Below are 20,865 nucleotides of genomic sequence, written 5' to 3'. Positions count from 1 at the left end.
AAATTATATTACCAGAATGGAAGTATCCATTTAATTGTTTTGACTTAACCAGCAATCACTATTTTAACTTTGACATAATTTTGCATATTAAAAAGCAACTCTTGGAAAGCTAATATTCGGTAGAGCAATGGTTACTCTGCATTATAAAATAAGAAAGAGAATTAAGCTTTTGCTAGCATAATATTTTAATGGTCATTTACTAGAGCAAATAAACAGAAATGTTCTTCATTTTACTGTCCCCCCTCCCAATGCCCAATGATGACTACTGGTGAGCAGTGGCTCTATTTAATGCTATATTACATTAGACCTAAATGACTCTGGTTTAAAAGAAAAGATTAGCAAAGTAGTGATCATAACTGTTCCCTGTGGGTTTTCTGATTTTTATTGAAGAAACTGTGGTAATAAAAACTGATTAATGTCTTCATTTTTAAGCTTGGCAGGTAGCACATGGCATTGTGTCTAAAACTTTTTTATAGCAAATTCCTTGCATTAATGTCTGACAGTTAATTAATTCTGGCATGAGAGGACAGAGTCATTGTCCAAAGGGAAATCAATCCAGTCCATCCTCCAAAGTCAGAGCTTTAGGAGAGATTCCTTAATGTAGATGTTCCCCCATTTCTCTTCAGCTCCATTTTCTCCCCTGTAATGCACCCATAGAGACACTGAAAATATTTAAACCTGGGGGCAGGGATGGATTGAGGGTTTCATTACATTTCTCTCCACTGTTACAAAACCCATGGTAAAATGGCAAAAATGAAACGTGGTATCAGACATTGTTAACTCGACTTTTCCATGCTGCTCTGGTGCCTAGGACTTGCCTTTTAAATAAAGAGGATTCCAAAGCATTTCTGTCTGAAGGAATCCTGAAAGGAAGTGTGTGTAGGGCAGTATTTTGGGGGTGGAGACATGGAACTGAACGTTCCATAATCACACAAAAATCCATAAATTATTTGCATGTGAGGGGACTTCCCTGGTCTCCTGTGATCACCTGGGAATCTGTTGAATTTGAGGAGAGCTGCTAGCTATTCCAGAGAAGGCTAGGTCAATCTATTAATGGGGAAAACACAAGTGTGGGGACTTTCCTTCTATCCTTCCTGGGGCTTCTCTATGCTGTAAGTAAATATTTCTGATGAAGGGGAAAAATTGTTTATTCTGGGAAGTTTATTCATATATAGCAGATGATACACATTAGTAGATTTCAGATGATACCCATTAACTAATGATGAGTCTTAGTGAATGCTATACAACCTGAGAAGAGGATTTTACAGTTATTATAAAATCTATTATGCTCATTTATGAGGAAAATAATTCTTATTTTTTTAAACCTGCCCCTGTGAAGATACCATTAATTTGTACTCTGAAGGATTAAGTATGATGTGTACTCAAAATGCAGGGAATGCCAAAAAGTAAACAGACGTTGGGAATCAATAGAAAATTGATAAATAATAAGAGACTATATAATGTTGCTCCTGTATAAACCCTTTGTATGTGCACAATTTAAAACTGTATGGGTGTGGTCATTCCATCTTAAAAAAATACATTAGAATTGGAAAGTATTCAGAAAAGGGAAACAAATTATTAGGGATATGAAACAGCTGCCATCTGAGGTGAGATTAATAAGGTTGGAACTTAGCTTGGAAAAGAGAGGACTGACAGGTGATATTATAGAGGTCTATAAACTAATGATTGGTATGGATAAAGTGAATCAGGAAGTGTTACATGTTGAACGTCTCTAGTCTGGCACCCTCAGGACCTGACCGGTGTCAAATGAGAGAATTTGTCATCTCATGGGAGGTCAATATTTTCTAGCAGCTATTTCTTCCATTGTTTACTGGGCTCTTAGAAGACATTTATGGGGTGCATTAGAGCTAAATAATAGTGCAGAATACCAAAAGCTAGGACCGTAAGCAAACTTTATGTGATCATGGGAAACATGGCCATACCCAGGGTGAGTGAAACAAACCATCAGTCATGTAGCATTTTAAAGATTAACAAAATAATTAGGTGATGAGCTTTCTTGGGGCAGACCCACTTCTGATCTGGAGATTATAGCATTTCCAGTACAAACCAACAGTTGTATAAAAACTGACAAATCAGATATATAGAACTGAAGGTGGGTGGTGAGGGGTGTGAGAAACTAGGTGTCCTGCCTGAGATCATTATGAATACCAAAGGAAGGGTCCTTGTAGTGCATGAGGTAATTGTTATCTCTATTAAGGCCAAGTGTTAATGTATCAAATTTAAGTATGAACCCAAGTTTACACATCTCCATTTGTAATCTGCTGTTGAAGTCTCTTTGTTTTAGAATGCATGTTCTCAGGTCTTTAACAGAATGGCCCACTCCACTGAAATGCCCACTGACTGGTTTATGTGTATTCAGATTCCTAATGTCTGCTTTGTGTCCATTCATGCTTTGGCAAAGTGTTTGTCTAGTTAGTCAGATGTACATAGCAGAGGGATATTTCTGGCACATGATGGCATATATAACATTGGTTGAGGTACCGGAGAATGAACCCCTGATCTAGTAATTAATGTGGTTAGGTCCAGTAATAGTATCTCCAGAATAAATATGTGGACAAACTTGGCAATGAGATTTGTTCCAAGGAAAAGGTTCCAGGATTAGTATTACTGTGGTATGGCCCGTGGTTGCTAGTGAGCATTTTCATTAGGTTAGGAAGTTGTCTGTAGGAGAAAACAGGCCTCATGTGATCCATTCCCTATTGTCCATTTCCCAGCTTCTGGCAAACAGGCTAGGGGATACCATCCCTCTCCTTAATAGCCATTGATGGACCTATAGAACTCCATGTAATAATTTAGTTCTTTTTTTAATTCTGTTACTTTCTTGGACTTCATATTATTCTCTGACAAAGAGTTCTATAAGTTGATTGTGAGTTGTCTGAAGAAATGCTTCCTTTTGTTTCATAGCTGCTGACCATTCATTTCATTTGGTGACTCCCTAGTTCTTGTGTTATGAGGAGGAGTAAGCACAGAGTGAACCTTCCTAGACTGGCTCTCTCTTGTCCAGCAACATCCATAATCCAATATGATTTTAGTTATCTGGATAATTATTTTTCATGATTACCGTGTTAGTTTGCATCTACTCTATGAGATCAATTAAATTTTTTAATAAATTTAACTATTTAACCTTGATGTTATGAATTCAAATAAAGTGTCTACAAAGTTTCTTGAAATTCCACCCACCTTTTTTCCGTGTCACGTCTCCGCATCCCCATTTCCCCTTGCAAGTTTGACATCCTGAGCAATGCATTGTGTGTACCTATCCCACAGTGCCTTAGCCCCGGTTTCTTGTGGGTGTTTCATGTTTGAATCCCAGAATTCCAAGCACTGTCTGAGAATTCATAGCCTGAGTAACTGCATGAAAACAGAAATTGAGATTGTGTCATTTCCTGCTGTGGCATTCCAGATACTCCAAATCATATCAAAGATTGCTTCAGCAACCACAGTGGCTGTCGTGCAATTTGTTCTTCAATTCTAAAACTCCCTGACAGTTGGCTATCATAATATTGCTGCAGCTGATGATGACGAGAATGATTTGGAAGAGCAAATCTCCCCACTGTCGTCCAAAGACTCACAGCTGCTGGCTGCCATGAATGCATTGCTGACAGTGGAGCCATGGTTTTGGACTCGTGAGATCAGCACACGCTGGTGGGACCACATCATTTGGAGTCCTGGGACAGCCAGAAGTGGGTGCAGAACTTTTGCATGTGCAAGTCCACTTTTATGGAACTTTGTGATGTGATGTCGCCTGCCCTGAAGCACGGCAGCACAAAAATGAGGCTGGCTTTAATGGTTTTTAATGTTTTTTAAAAAAAAAAAAAAAAAAAAAAAAAAAAAGAATTCCCATGCTTCGGCAGGTTGCTGAAGAAGACATTGCCCTCCTAAAACTAACAGATATGGAGAAAGATCAGTTGCTCTTTCTGTGTGATCAAAAGTCTGGAAAACTTGCTAAAATGCGGTGTGGCACCATGACACCAGATCACTGTAGCTGCCTGAAGTGGCAAGATGTGCTGCCGTGGAAGCCACAATAAGTCAGGCCTGCCCAAAAATCTTGTGGGGAAAAAAAATACAAGAGTGCCTGTATGAGGCCTTTCAGGAGATCTCCAAAAAGTGCCTCATCCCAAGAAATATTAACACACTGTTCTGAGGAGCACAGAAATATAACTAGCAAACCGATATCCATACACAACCCTATAGCTCTACCTACCCCCAACCCGCTTCTAGCATGCAGAATAAATATTCACCTGAACCAGGTGGATTGAGGCCTGGCATGGAGGGGACCAGTTCCAGGTCTATGGAGAAGAGCTCTGGACTGTCTGGCACAACTTCCTTTCTCCCCTGATTGTTCCCCCTTCCTCCTCTCTGTTGCCCTCTTCCTCTGGGCTACCCTGCTCCTCTGGGCTCACCCCAAACTCCATACTAGGGCCTCCACAGGTGTCATAGTTCATACTGGGCTTCATGGGAGGGTCGCTACCCTTAAGCATGTGCAGCTATTCATAATAGCAGCAAGTCCATGGAGCTGCCCCTGACTGTGGGTTGGCTTCCCAGACTTTTTGATAGGCCTGATGGAATTCTTTCACCTTCATCCAGCATTGCATTGAGTCCTGTGAGTAACCATAGACAGTCATATTGTGTCACATCTGCTTATAGATTGTTGCATTTCTCTTGGCCATCTGAAGTCTCTTTGCCACCGATTGGTCTCCCCAAATCGTAAGAAGATCCAGAATCTCCTGGTGGGCCCAAGCTGAGGCTTTCTTGCGAGCCTAAGAAGTGCTAAGCAGATCACTACCTAGAGTGCTCATGATTGCAGTAGAAGGCTACCAAAAATTGCAGCCTATGCAGCGTAATGGCTACTGATGTGCTGCGAAGCGATGGGCAAAGGAATTTTTTTTTATAATGGGCGCCCTTTATATTTTCAGGGCTGGGCCCAGCTGAATTCCAGTTCAAATTCTAATTCAAATTCAATCAAAACTTCACGGGCTGACTTTGACCTTCTTCCTGTACACCTGAGAGGAGTGCAGCGAAGCAGGCATACTTGGAGGGTCACTGAGTAGCTTTGTGGGATGCATATGGGACAATTCTGGAGGCTAATAAATTCAAATTAAGGACATGATGCTTCCACACTAGCCTTGATTCGAGATTTTAAATTCGAGTTTGATGCTATACCTGTCCCGTAATATTGATATTTTGTGATCGGTATTACAGCTCAATAAATTGAGATAATAGTATTAACTGTGAATACAGTCATATTTTAATATTGAGCTGAAGCCTTGAAATTCTTTATCTCATGGTGTAGACCCAGCTATAGTCTGTATTCTAACAAAACAAATCAGCAGTCATGTAGCTGTTTAAAGACTAAGAACATAATTTATTAGGTGATGAGATTTGTACTGGAAATACTAGATCTCCAGATCTGAAGAAGTGGGTCTGCCCCACAAAAGCCATTTTTGTGTTATATTCATGTTGGTTAAAACATTTTGAATCTATATTTCCTTTTCCATCCAGAGCTTGGTGCTCCTATCTTGGAAACACAGAAACAATGCATAGAGGATGTTCAGCGGGTACAGGTAAGACCTAGTCTGGAGGTGTAATATCTTGTGTGTGTGTTATGCTTCTTTCTTAATATGATTTGGATGCCAGTGTGTTAGCACCTTTGGAACAACTCTTAAGTTTCAGTAGGCTGGATAAGTGGCACAAATCTTCATAAATGTATTTTTTTCTAAATTTTATATGCATTTTATTATTTCAAAATATGCATGGATAATCTATATCACATATTTACATGAAGAGACACTTGGCTGCTGACTAAAAATGTCTCTTTTGTAAAGGTAGTCTCTATGGACCTTTTGTTGCTGGCCTGTGATGCGTGAGAAGCCAAGCTAGATGATCACTGATGGCCTTAGAACTAATGAATCTGTGTCTATCTGACTTCCTTAAGTTAACAGTACTCTGTCCTTGCGTAAGATTAATTGTTTAGCAAGTGCTGCTTCCTTGCTGCCTCCTTGGTCAGTGATTGTCCGAAATTCACCTTCTAGTCAGATGGCACGTGCAAAACTCTGCAGTGTGAATGGTTTGTAGTCATGCCTTTTTTTGAACCTCTGGCTTTCCCCCGTTAGAATAGTAGTCTAAAGCAAAATCCATTAAGTAGAAGTTTATAGTCATAATGGAGAAATTCTAGTATGGATTTTGATGGAAACCTTCAGAAAAATGTCAGTATTTTGGCTTTCTGTCTGGCTGAATGGACATGAAGAGAGAAATTGTTCTTCAGGGCTAACGCTGACAAAGACAAGCTTCACAACATCATGGCTCTTAGGCTAAGTTTTTAAACTACCAGTTTTGGATATTTCCCTTAAGACATGCCAACTGGACCTGATTAGGTTAGGAACCCACTATTTTCTGAAGGGGGGAAAAAAAAGTGTGTTTCAAACTGGATATCAAAAACCAAGGTACCCAAAATCAGACTAGCTGCCTCTATCTTGACCTTTTAATGTTCATTCTGAAAGTTATTATTGCACAGATTGAACCTCTCTAGACAGGCACTGTCTGGTCCAACTATGTCCATCATCCTGCATGACCTTAGTTAGCCAGACAACCACTTATATGTATGGCCAAGTTTTTTCCATGGTCCCACAGAGTTTGTTTACAGCCACTGGTCCTTGCTCTTGGTGTTCTGTGCAGCTGTTTAGCTCTAATTTAACTCTAATTGTGTTATAAGACCCCAGTATTGCATATCCTACTCCATGGTTCTGAGACATGGACCACCTACTTGAACCAGGAGAAAAAATTGAACAGCTTCCATCTTCGCTGCATCTGCCTCCACAGAATTATGAATATCAACTGGCAAGATGAAGTTTCAAATGCAGCTGTCCTGTCAAGATCTGACATATCCAGCCTCATAATGCACCTCAACAGCAGAAGACTACTATTGCTTTGTCATGTGAGAAGAATGGGTGACAAACATCTTCCCAATGAAATGCTCTTCAGTGAACTGTCATGTGTATTGATAACAAGAGGAAGACCAAAACTAAGCAAGGATACATGCAAAAACACCATGAACAAGGTCAACATGGATCCAAAATCCTGGGAATCTATATTATCAGATTTAAATATCTGGTGACGATTGCTACAACAGGGCACATCATCCTTTGATAGTTTATGTGCAAGCCATGCAAATGATCTTCATCTTCCTCTCACACTCAAGAATTCAGCAGTAGACTGGCATGTGGTTATTGCAATCAACTGTACAAATCCAGTATTGGACAGATAAGCCATGAGAGAATCTTCAGACTCAAACACTGCCCATAGATTCTCGCCACTGCTGCTAACCCCTGTCTCTCAAGAATAAAAGGTGCTATAGTAAGCAGTGGAAGCATTTGTGATATGCTAGAAAATGTTGACATTCCATTGGTTGGCAAATTCTCCAGTTCAGATTCAATCAGGTTCCAGGTGTTCTGGACTACAGAGGTTCAACCAGTACTGTAAAGAAAAAAAAAGTTATAGCCTGAAACAAGGAGGGAGTGTGGGGAGGAGGAGATGAGAGAAGTGGGGAAATGGTAGTATGAGCAGATTACACACTAAATATCAGAAACTCAATCACTGATCCCACCCCCAGCTTAGCCTTAAAAAAGAAAAAAAAGTGAAATTATCTATTTGCATGATTTTCCAGAAGTATGTGAATACATGTTTATACTTTTAAATGCAAGAGGAATTTGTTTAGTGGGAAAGCAGGACACTTTTTGTTCTTCCTCTTTTTGTCTCTATTCTGCCATGCTCCCAGTTTTACATTTTAAAATATACATAATCGGTTTTCTCTTATCCTTGTTTTCCTATCTTATGCTAATATTTAGCATTCACGTTCATGAAGGCATCAGCTTTGTTTCAGTTACATTAAAACTATGACCTACTGATTTTCAAAACAGTATCACATTCAGGATGCAGTAGAAGTTTTAGTTAAATATTTAGTCCGCTAAGGCTTAAATATGTGGAGCAATGGGTGGGATTTTCAAAAGCACTCAGCAGTTGCTTAACTATGCTACCACTGAAACCAACAGTAGTTTTTGTCACTGTTTTTCAAAGAAGGCAGATTTTTTTCTGGTACAGTGCATAGCAGGATGTACAGGAGACATAACACTGGTAATACAAGGAATTTAGTATGGGTGGAAGTTGATCAGCACAAGTGAAACTGGAACGTTCATTTAATGGTTCAGCATTGTTGAGGCATTCTGTAATAAAGTATATTGACTATATAAAGTGAGGTAACAGGGTGCATATAAAAGGCAGACCTTCCCTATAGCAGCTCCTGCTGCTTGAGCAGCCTCTGTGGTGCCCTGTGTCAATTTCACCTTCACAAGTTCCCAGAAATAATCCACAAATGTTTGTCAAATAATGCCCCTTTTGGAGACTGGTTTATTAAAGTAAAATAAACCCCAAGTACAGATGTCGTCATCCCGATCTCACAAGCTTCCCAAAATTAACTCTCTTTTGAGTCAGTGCTTCCTTTCTGATGTTTATACTCTTCCAAGCTTTGCCCCTGCTTACACTTATCAGTGGATTCAGTCTCTCTCCATGAGGTCAGAGGGTTGCAAAGGCCCAATTTTTAGAGTTGTGTTTGATGTGTTCTCGGGCCTCTCTATTACAGTTCTGGGGTACTGCAGGTGTGTTCCCCTTCTGTGGTCCAGAGGGGGACCAACTCTAGGCTTCTGATCCTTGGCTATCTCTTGAGCAGACACGTACATCTTTCTCCCTTTTGCAGGCTGCACAGATCCCTGCCAACACTGTGAGATCCCTGGCAAGTCAGATTGCCTAAGTAGGCCTCCTCTGCTTTACCTCTAGAAGATATTAACAGCATAAATGTCCATAGCTGAGTTACCACAGTCTGAGCTCTTGCAAAATCAGAGGGTCATATTTTCATATACCTCCCCTTGGAGACTGGGGATTAGAGATTAGGGAAACACACTTAACTTTTACTCCACGATGAAAAGCTGCAGAACTGTACAAATGATGAGTGACCAAATTATGCTGTTTGGAGAGTCTGGAAGGAAAGAGCATGAATCTTTTGGAGGATTGTGAAGAAGTAAAAATGCCAGTGTGTAGCTGTAGAAAGAAGAAAAAAAATTTAACTACACTGATTTTTGAACCCTAAAGCTGGTTTGGAACAGGGAATGAACAAAGTTTCAGGTCTGCCTGATTTTTTTTTTTTTTAAATAACTACTTGGTTCAATTATCTCTGCTAAAAATTAATTGGTATATTGATTAAAGAGGGTTATTCATGAAGAATATTGGAAAATTATTAGAATGCAATAGTCAGAAATGTTGAGTAAAATTCATGTAATTTAATAATCACAATTTTTGTAAATTTGATCTTGTTACATGTGGGTTTTTTTTTTTAATACTTTAAAATGTTGCGATTTTGGAGCCAAATGAATGACAAAACACTGGAATTTATCTGTTTTAAATGTTCTTTATTTTATATAGTTAAGATTTGGATTATAGAAGACATTAGTTACATGAGTTGTACAAAAACCACACAGTGGAGTGGTGGTAAAGTATCTTACTAACCTTTATTCTTTCTTCTTGTTGTGCAGGTTTTAATAACAAAAAAATATTTTCCCCATATAGCCTAAAAGGCAATTACTGTGCTCAATTCCAATAAATCATTAGAGAATGTATTCCCATTATAGAATGTATTTAATTTGTGCCTGCAGATAAAATCTGTTTTCAAGAAACTTTTAACCAAAAAACAGCTAAAAATTGTGGTCTTTGTTGCAAAATATTCTCATTATTCATTATTTTAGTTATTCTAGAAATTTATATAAAAATTAAGTACAACAAAAGCGCTAAGGAACTCATTACTCTAACAAAACATTCAGGTTTAATGGAGATGTGCTTGTTTTGTTATTAACATAAAAGTAAAGTACTAGAGCACTAGGAATTGTTAGAAACAATAAACCAACATGGTGGATTGTCACATTGGAAAATGTGGTATCATAGCTTTTGGAATATGACTTCAAACCTTTGTGTGACTTTTCTATTCAGAAATAAAGAATCTAGTTAATTAAATACTGATGGTCAGAAAATTGCTGTAGTTCAAACACAAAACCCCCACCCTTCGTAAAATTGAAGACTGAATAAAAGAAGGTCTAATACATTAGCAGCCTTAGAAGTTTTCAGCTGAAGATATAAAAATGGATTTCTTTCTGCTGAGGTGGTGTATTTTTGAGCTCTTTGGAAAACAAGGCCATACAATGAACAAATCAAGTCAATTTTGGTCATTCTTTCTTAGATTCCCTTACTCCTATATTCCCAACATTCCAGGACTTGAGTTTTATTTGGTAACATGTAGGTTTCTAAATAATTATATTTCTCCTGTGTCACCTTCCTCATATTTCCTCTAATTTTCTCTGCTTTTTACTTTATGCAATAACTTTAATGTTAGAAAGTGTGATCATAAAGTATTTATCTGCTGTACCTTTTTTCAGCTGTGGCTTGACCCATGTCTCCTCACTGTCTAAGTTCTCATTAATTGCAAAAAAGTGTGGGATCAGCCTTTAATGTAATGAGGCTTTCACAGGTGACTACAGCATTTAGCCACACCACTTCCTTTGAAACTGATGAGCTATGTGGTAAAATCCTCTGTCTGTCTTTGCAACTTTCAACCCAGGATCCTTTTGTTATTCAGCCTTTCTTTTAATTAAATGTATTTACTAAGACTGCTTCTACACATGCACAATCTTCTGGAAGAGTATCCTCTGGAAGACAGCTTCTGGAGTATAGGCTTCTGGAAGCTCACGTCCACATGTAAAACGTGGTCCAAAAGAACTGCTCCTTCTTCCAGGAGATTGCGTTTAGACATGCATGGACAATCTTCTGGAAAAATGGGGCAGGAAATGCCGTGGACAGGGTCACATGGCCAGACAGCTCCTCAGGGCTGCCTGCCACCTGGCCCATTAAAGGGCCCTTCCCCAACAACCCTTCCCTGCACAAGCTGATGAGGCCTGCCATGCTTCCTCACAGCAAGGCTGAGCCAGTCCCTGGTCTTGACTTCCCTAGTCAACAGTCATGGACCCTCAGCAGCTGCAGACCCACAGGGTTGCCCTTAACTGGATGCTGGACATTCTCCTGGCCACCCTCCTTGGCCTTCTGTGGCAAAGGAGACCCAGGCCCGTGAGTCCTGACCCAACACTGCCCTTGCTGGGTGCCTTCCAGGCCATCCTACATCTCTGGACCCACACCACTAGCACCAACTGGTGGGACAATGATCACTGGCTGCAGAATCCCCCCGATGAAGAAGGAGGCCTTTCTGGAGATCTGTAGCTGGCTTGCCCCCATCCTCCAATTGCAGGACACCTGGATGTGGCCAGCTCTCTCTGCTGAGAAACACGTGGCCGTTGCCATCTGGAAACTGTCCACACTGGACAGCTACCGGTCCATTGGGCAGCAATTTGGTGTGGGTACATTCACCGTCCAGGCCATAGTCCTTAAGGTAAGCCATGCTCCGGGCCCCAACCCAGCTAGGGGAATAGGGAGGGGGCCGCCTGGCAAGGGGGACCCTTGGGGATGGGATGAGGGCTTGGACTGGTGGGATGGGTAGGCCTAGTCCCAGGGAACCAACACAGGTCCACTGCCAGAGTGGTGCACCAGCGGGGGGCGTGTAGAGCCTTGTAGGAAGGGGCAGGGACACCCCTCTGCAAACTCATGAGTGTACTTGCTCTCTGTCCCCTGCAGGTCATGATAGCCATCAAGTACATGCTGGTGTGGAGGCTTGTGTACTTCGGGGGCCTGGACATGGTCTTCAAGGGCTTCGTCAAGCTCAGGTTACCCTAGCGCTTCAGGGTAGTTGATAGGATGCACATCCCCATTAAGGCCCTGGACCACAGAACTGTCCACTATGGGTATCATTCATTCATGCTCCAGGTGGTGGTGGACTGACGAGGGAGGTTCACCGACATCTTTGTTGGCTGGCTAGGCCAGGCACACAGTGCGCGTGTCCTTTGCAACTCCATTTTGTACCACTGGATGGAGGGCTGGAACTTATGTCCCCCAGCAGGAGCATGCTATTGGGAAGGTTGCCATGCCACCCTGCCTTGTGGGCGATCTGGCCTACCCTACTGCAGCCCTGGCTTGAGTGGCTGCTTCACTCCTTCCCAAGAGCTGTTTGATGCCCAGCTCACATGGGCCTGGTATCCCATGGAGTGTGCCTTTGGCTGCTTGAAGGTTGCTTGAAGGTGAGGTTTAGATTCCTCAGTGTGGGGGTGGAGAATGTCCTATAGGTCATGGACACCTGCTGTGCCCTCCATAACCTCATTGATGTGTATGAGGAGACCCTGTTCCACGGCTGGATGGCTGAGCCTACCCCAGATACGAACAGCTGGCCACAGCCCTTGTCTGGCAGCTCAACCTCAACGGGGTCCGCATCTGCCAGGCACTCAGGGAGGCATTCGCCCATGGGGAGTATTGACCCTCACCTGAGCCCTCCCACAGCCTCCCGCTCCACCCTCAATCATCCACCCTCAATAATCAGGGACACGGGGTTGTGGGGGCGGGGGTTTGGAAACTGTAAGATTGTTTGTTTGTTTGTTTGTTTGTTTATAACCAGAAACTGCTAACAAACAAGATTATGTAAAAGATAAGTAGAAATCAATAAACATATGTTCAAACTTAAACCTGTACAACTATTTACATGGGGGTCAGGAAACGGGAGCATACCAACTTGAATGGGGACTGGGACAGGGATGGAGGGGGCCCTACTCAAGGGATGGGGTGGAGGTCCATGAGCCCCAGCACCTGCCTGCCCCACCCCTCTCTGTCCTGCCCCAGGTGTGCGGTCCCTGTCTGGGCATTGATGGGCCTGGGAGCGCAGGGAGGTAGTGGCAGTTGGCCATTGGCTGAGCCTCACTGGGAGGGAGGATTCGCAGGGTGGGTGCCCTCCGTGGTGCCTGCCATGGCCACAGACCAGGCCCTGAGATTCCTGAGGGCAGCTGCAGAAAGGCCAGGGGAATTAGGGTGGCTAGAGCCTCAAGGGCATCAGCTGGGACAGGAGCTGCTGGGGGCAGCTTTGCGAGGGCATCACTACCGCCTCCCCCAACATGTCCCATCATCTGTTAAGTTTGGCCTCATCCAGGGCCAGCCACCTCTCAGCCAATATATTCTGGTGCTGGAGGGAGACTGTATAGGCTGCAGCCTCCTCATCGCAGCCCTGGCGTTGGGCCCTCTGGACACATAGCTGCATGCCTGCCAGTGCTGGTGCTGGAGCTGGTCCAGGCCCGGATGTGGGACTAGCAGGCCCTCCAGTCTGGATGGGGCTGGCAGGGCCTGAGCTCCTTGTCCGGCTCTCCCAGGTCTCAGAGGGAGCTGCTGTAAGACGGGGTGGAGGGAGAGGGTTCAGAAGCACATCCTGACCTTATGTGCCATGCCCCCAGTGCCCCTTGGTCAGCTACCCCCACTCTGGACACAAGGGATGGCCATGTCCCAGGGATGCACGCAGAGCGGTGTCCCCTGTTTCTGGCATGATGGCCCATGCAGCATGATGTCTTGGCGATTGTGCTGCCGTTGGTGCTCCCCTGGGAATGGGCTAGCATGCGAGGGGAAGGGTTGGACATGGGAAGTCCCTGCCCGTGCAGCCTGAGGGTCCCCCAGTAAACTCGTGTGGCTCGTGGGACTCTCCACAGAGGAGGGTGCCAGGTGTCACCTGCAGGTGTGGTCCTCTAACCACCCAATTAATGTTTCCAAAGTCATATGCGATGGCCCACAACAAAAATAGTAGTAAAGCTAACTCTTTCATATCCTGGGAGGATGCTGGATATTTAAATATTCTGGATAATAGAGATGTACAACTAGGAATGTATAGCACTGAAGAAAAACAAGGTAAGACATTAAGAAACAAAAATGTATGCAGAGTACTTTATTTACCAAAACAGCAGTATTGTACACTGTAAACATATACTGTATTTGCTGTATTTATTTACATTTACTTTCACTGTACTGTACTTATGGAGAATGTAACTAAAATTTACTTATGATTAAAATGCCAGTTATTTAAGAGCTCTGGATAATAGAATGCTGGATATGAAAGAGTTTACTGTAGAAGAAAAGATGTCTTATGTGCAACATGACTGCTTATAGACCTGTTTTTGTTCTAAAATGGATCACCTTATATGCTAAATAGTAGATATTCGGTATTGAAAAGAGAAAACTCAAAACCTTCAGTTCCTTATAGTCTTAAAAAAACCTCTTTAAATACTCTGCTTCCTAAATATTTTGATAATCCTTCATTAGACATGAGTTGAACACTTATCGGGGAAAATAACATAAATGCAACATTATGGTGCAGGACACGTTATTTAAAGGTAACCACAAAAAGGGAATTTATCATTTTGCTGAGGAGGAGTTCTCCTAAGTAATCCAAATTCAGGAGGAGAGAAGAATGGTGGCTCTATGCAATTTTTAAAGATCTTGGTTATATAATAACATCCTTTTAAATATTGTTTTTGTAGCTAAATATTTGGTCATCGAGAACTTTTGAGTTTCCCATGCCCTAGACTTTCTGACCCTTTTATTGACTTGTTTGGTCCATCTCTAACCCAACCAACAAATAATCCCTCAACAAAAATATAGGTCCTTTTAGAACATAATGAACTTCCCCAAGTACTGCTAGCTAAAGTATAAAATAATTTTGGCTGCTCTCAGTCACTTAAAACTGACTTGTATTGCATGACCTGTTGATCCATTTGCAACAATAGCAATGAAGTGTACAGCTTTGATGATCTCATATTATCTGACACTTTTCTACTTCAAAAGATTTAGTCTAATTCATGGAGCATCTCCCCAGAATTCATTGCTCTTGATGAAGCGCAGTCTTCCTGGCTCAGCTGAGGAGTCCTGTTTGTAATACTTTGCATAGATCTTTGGTAACACAAAGATAATAAGAAGAAATGTTAAAGGATGTAAAAGTGGCAAATGGAAGCTTCAGATCTTGAGACTTAAAAGCAAACTTCAGACATCTTGAAGGATTAGTGTCATCATCGTATTTGAAGAAATGATCAACAAAATACCAGTTGTAAATGCCAAGAGATTCAATGAGCATTCTTATAAAATCAAATCCAAATAGCCTTGTGACAGGAAACGTGCTTTAATTGGCCAAAACAGTACCCTGAAGTTCAGGAAAGATGGTCCTTGGATTGAACAGCTTGTTTGAGGTTGGGCTATCTCTACTGAGTAGTGATTCCCCGCTTGTGGGATCAGCCTCTGAGGCTTCTGAAAGATTTCTCAGGGGAGGAAAGACCATTCTGGCTGCATGGGATGAGCAACAAAAGCGGCAAGGAAAACAGACCCAGTATATGTTCCAAGACTTTCATCTGTATGATTGTCTTGTGTAACACTGGTGATGGATTTACCAGACACCTGTGTCACTTCAGAAACATGCCCTAGCTAGGTGAGTCTGAGGTGGGAAAGCAACAGGTGCTTGGTGGCTTTTTTTTAAATTACTTGCTTGGCTTCTAATCATGTTCCTCATTCAGCTGCTCAACACAGACACCAAGAGGACCCTGCTCCCTTCACTCCTTATGTGGATCCTGCTGGTAAGCCGGGAGGGGAGTGTGTGTGGAAGCCACCAGCATAGCCATTGGGATAGCCTGTCCTCTCAGAAAGCTCGGTTACTACTATATAGATCAGTGATTCCCAACCTTTTCAGTAATATGGCACGAGACAAACAATTCCATGGCACGCCCACTTTCTTCAACTGAATTGTTTGCTGATTAACATCACATTCTTACTGGAGAGTTTTGTAACATAGATATGCATACAACAAGCTAAACAAGGATCAAATTCATTAATGTTTAAATTCACCACAGAACACACTGTTAGACAGTGAACACAGTCAGATTTTCAAAATCTGCTCAATACCATGTTGATGTTCAGTTGCTACTCAGTTACTCATGAGTGCGGGGCTGGCTCCAGAAAGCAGGCTTCCCCCTCCCCACCAGCTTGTTGTAGCTGGGACGCAACATTTAAACTGCTTCCCAGCTCCAGCAAGGTCCCGTCTTCCCTCCCTCCCTTCCTCCCCCTTGCCACAGCAGGGAGTGGGGTGGAATGCCCTGCCAGCTCATTGAGGCTGGGAAGGAGCATTTCAACTGCTGCCTGGCAAGGGCAGGGTCCTGCAGGATCAGCGTTTCCCCTCATGATGATTTTGCAAAGAGCCAGCATGTGGGTGTGCGGGGGTGAGGAATTGACCAACTGTGTACCAGCAGTGAGGGGAACTGATGAATTCTGGCAGCCTTTCTGCTTGAATACCAGCTGGCATGAGGTCATCAGTCCCCATGTCCCCACCCCCTGTCACAGTGACTGCAACAATTTCATGGCACACTTGGACAGTTGTCCCCACACACCAGTGTTTTGTGGCACACTGGTTGAAAATCACTGGTGTAGATTTCAGAGTATTAAACTGAAAGTAAAGTAGGGTGTGCTCTGTGCAGGGTGGTCACCAGGATTTAATTGTCCAGTAGGGGACTAATGATGGAGTGAGACAGATTGTATTGTGTTTTGTTTTGTTTTTGGAAGGAAAGGGTATAACAGCCTTACCAAATATTGCTTCTGCATCCTCAGCAAATGGAACTAAATCTGGCATTCAGATATGGTAAAGATTTTACTATGCCAAATGTAATGTTTATGTACAAATAAAGGGCACTAGAAACTAAAATAGCAGATCTACAGCTGCCATAGGCAGCCCCCATGACAATTCAAGCTTCTCCACTGCACCCTGCCAATTAACATCAGTCCAAATCTGAAAATGATCCTTCCAGTTGGTCCTTACTGTCCTGAATGAAAATATGTAACTTTTGGAGGGTGGCAGCAGATTGTTTTAAAACAATCATTTTGCCTTCAACCTGAACAAAATAAAACCAAGTTTTGTGGGCGAAAAAAAAAAGATATTTACACACTCTAATTCTAGATCAAATAGATTACGCCGAAGTTGGCCTAATCAGCCCTGAGGGACCCACAGTGGCTGAGGGTCCCACAAGTATTTACTCTCAGGTGAACAGTTTCTTATTTTTGTTTTAAATTTACTAACTAACCCCATGCTTAATCAAAGATGGACAGAGAGGAAAGAAGTGTTCAGTGTGACTCAGTGGATTACATGGACCTAACAACTTCAAACTTCAAAGTGCCAGCATGGGGAGTAAAGGCACTTCACGGCCCCAACAACAGCTGCTACTGAAAGATTCACACCAACGACTGAAATCCAAAACCCTCTCTTAGACTGGGTCTACACTTGCCCCCCAACTTTGAAGGGGGCATGTTAATCAGAGCAATGGGAGATTCCCAAGGAAGTACTGCAGTGAATACGCAGCACTTCATTAGGTTAATTCTCCCCTGCGCCAACTTCAAAACATCAAACTTCGAAATGCCAGCATGTGTGTAGCTGCAGACACTTTGAAGTGTGTTTACTCCCCATGCTGGCACTTTGAAGTTTGACACTTCAGAGTTGCCACAGGAGAGAATTATATTTTAGACATTCTTGAAAACTTTCACTTTTTTTTCCTACAGTAATTTCCAGTATAAGAAATAACTATATATTTTCCTCAACTAGTACAAGCATCCATTCTTAAATGTTTTAAATCTGAGGGGTTAGCTGTATTAGTGTGTGTGCGCAAAAACAGCAAGGGGTCCTGAGGCACACTATAAACTATAAGATTTGTTTGGGCATGAGCTTCTGTGGGTAAAAAACCACTTCATCAGCTGTTGATACAAATTTTAGATTAATTTTCTCTTTGGTTCATAAGGGTTCTTGAGAAATGGTTGCAAATATTTCCTGTTTTACAAGTCTGGAACGCAAATGGATCCAGTTTGTCTTTTATATTTTTAAGAGAATACATTTAAAGATGTCCTTTAGAATACTGTACTTTCAAAAGCTGATTCCCAAGAAAATGTACATGAGGAAAAGGGTATTGGAAAACAACTTAACATGGGAGATGTAATATTCTCTCATCTATCAATATCTGACTTGAGCAGCTGATCTTCTGGTTTCTGCTAATATCAGGAGTTCTAAGGAACCTGAAATAATGACTAAGAGCAAGTTAATACAAGCCAGAAATAAGGAGACAGCATCCTGAAGTGCCACTTTTCAACCACTAGATGGCAACTATGTAGCCTTAGATGGGAATTGTAGAGAATTTGCAGGTGTTTCCTAGCAGAACCCTCAAGGTACTTTTTGATGTAAATGAACATATATTACTCTGATTCAGACAGTGGTGCCTGAGTTAGTACTGGATCCTAAAAATATACAAGCAGCTAGTATATTTAACCTGACAGACATAAATGGGAATGGGAACATTTCATAAGTTTTTAAAAATAGACTAAGACCTAAAATTTAAAAAAAAGTTATGATTTTTAATCTCTCTTAAGCTCTGCAGACTCACAGCCCATTCCTCGCCACCAGGGCTTCCTGGTCCCACAATATCCAACCTACACCTCTCCCTCTGTAACTTCAGATCATTGCTCCTTGTTCTGCCGTATGTTGCCACAGAGAACAATCTTTCTCCATCCACTTTAGAACCCCCTTTCAGGAAGCTGAAGGCTGCTATCAAATCAACCCTTACTGTTGAATCATATCTGGCTTCTCATCCACTGTAATTCCCAGGTCTCTTTCTGCTACACTGCTGTCTAGCCAGTCGATCCCCAGCCTGTAACAATGCTTGGGATTCTTCCATCCCAAGTGCTGGAATCTGCACTTGCCCTTGTTAAACCTCATCAGATTTTTTTCGGCCCAATCCTCCCATCTGTCTAGGTCACTCTGGGTGCTATTTCTACCCTCCAGTATATCTATCTGACCCCCCACCTTCGTGTCATCTGCAAATTTGCTGAGGATGCAATCCATTCCCTCATCCAGGTCGTTTAATAAAGATGTTGAACAGTATTGTCCCTAGAACTGATCCTTGGAGCACTCCACCTGAAACTGACTGCCAACCAGACGCTGAGCGATTGACCACTACCCATTAGTCCCATCCATCAAGCCAGCTTACTATCTATCTTACAGTTCATGTATCCAATCCATACTTCCTGAACATATGGACAAGAATGTTGTAGGAGACTGTATCTAAAGCTCTGCTAAATTCAAGGTATATCACATCCATTGATTTCCTGGTGTCCACAAAGCCAGTTACCTCATCATAGAAGCTATCAGATTGGTCAGGCATGACTTGCCCTTGGTGAATCCATGTTGACTACTCTTGATCACTTCCCCTCTTCCAAGTGCTCCAAAATGGATTCCTTTAGGATCCCCTCCATGATTTGTCTGGGAACTGAGGTAAGGCTGACTGATCCATAGTTCCCTAAATTGTCCTCTTTTCCTTTTTGTAAAGATGGGTGCTACATTTGCCTTTTTCCAATTATCCAGGACCTCTCCCCATCTCCACTTGTTTTCAAAGGTAATAGTCAAAGGTCCTTCAATGACACCTGCCGATTCCCTCAGAACCCTTGGATGCATTAAATCTGGACCCATGTATCAGTGTGTGTCTAGCTTTTCTAAATATCTCTTAATACGTTCTTTCCCCACTGAGGGCTGCATTGCATAGTGTCATAGTCAGGGAGCTGACCTTGTCCATGAAGACTGTGGCCAAAAAAGAAAAAAAAAGAAAAAGAAAAAAGCATTGAGGGCTTCAGCCTTTCCCACATCATCTGTCACCAGGCTACCTCCTTCATCCGGTAATGGCCCCACCCTCCCTGATAACCCTCATATTGTTAACATGCCTATAGAAACCCTTCTTATTACCTTTCACATTCCTTGCCAGATGCAATTCCATTTGTGCTTTCACTTTCCTGATTACTCATCAGCATTCTCCAGCCATATATTTATATTTGTCCTTAGTCATCTGTCCAAGTTTTCACTTCTTATATGCATCCTTTTTGAGTGTAAGCTTGCCAAGGATTTCCCTTGTAAGCCAAGCTGGTTGCCTACTATATTTGCTTTTCTTAGTGGAGAGAAGTGAGCTGTGTTACCCACAGTTCCTGGGTTTTTTGATTCCTCTTCTCCCCACACCTTCCATGCCACTGTAGCCCAAGGAAGATTTTTAAGAAGGTAGGGGGAAAGTTGCCTAAAATGAGGGAAAGTCAACCCTTCAAGCTCCTGAACAATTGCTTCTGCAGCCCCATGCTGGAGCTTCAGGAGAAGAAATTTAAAATTGATTGTAGGCTTCCTCTCCATACCTGGCTTAGAAGAAGTGAACTCCCATCAATAATGGTTAAGAAAATCATTCCAAAGAGAAAATAAATTAATCTGTGGCTAGTGAGACCATATATAGGGACAAACCCTTGCAAGCTAGGTTACAGACAGTCCCTGGTTCTATTTTAGGTGGGGCAATGTATTCAAAAAGGAACTATTTGTCTGTAGCCCAGCTTGTGGAGGGTCATCTCCTTTAAGTGTGTCAAAATGTTAACACGCATGGTAGGTCAAATAGGCCGTGTCTACACTAGCCCCAAACTTCGAAATGGCCACGCAAATGGCCATTTCGAAGTTTACTAATGAAGCACTGAAATGCATATTCAGTGCTTCATTAGCATGCGGGTGGCCGCGGCGCTTCGAAATTGACGCGGCTCATCCCAACGGGACTCCTTTTCGAAAGGACCCCGCCTACTTCGAAGTCCCTTTATTCCCATGAGCAGATGGAAATAAGGGGACTTCAAAGTAGGCGGGGTCCTTTTGAAAAGGAGCCCCGTTGGGACGAGCCACGCGGCGGCGAGCTGCATCAATTTTGAAGCGCCGCGGCCGCCCGTGTGCTAATGAAACGCTGAATATGCATTTCAGTGCTTCATTAGTAAACTTCGAAATGGCAATTTGCATGGCCATTTCAAAGT

The 20,865-nt window shown here is 42.4% G+C and overlaps 1 protein-coding gene across 1 annotated transcript in view; it reads left to right on the top strand.

Annotated features, from left to right (window-relative positions):
- FMN2 (formin 2) overlaps positions 1–20,865 on the top strand; it is a 265,037-nt gene that overhangs the window by 63,876 nt on the left and 180,296 nt on the right. Inside the window, exons 4-6 of the mRNA XM_074989102.1 lie at positions 5,524–5,585; positions 11,360–11,500; positions 11,743–11,831. Coding sequence (XP_074845203.1) covers positions 5,524–5,585; positions 11,360–11,500; positions 11,743–11,831 — 292 coding nt within the window. The remainder of the gene's footprint in view (positions 1–5,523; positions 5,586–11,359; positions 11,501–11,742; positions 11,832–20,865) is intronic.

The sequence above is a fragment of the Carettochelys insculpta genome, chromosome 3 (genome assembly GCF_033958435.1).
Source record: "Carettochelys insculpta isolate YL-2023 chromosome 3, ASM3395843v1, whole genome shotgun sequence".
NCBI classification, from domain to species: Eukaryota; Metazoa; Chordata; order Testudines; family Carettochelyidae; genus Carettochelys; species Carettochelys insculpta.
This window is presented reverse-complemented; position numbering and strand designations above follow the sequence as displayed.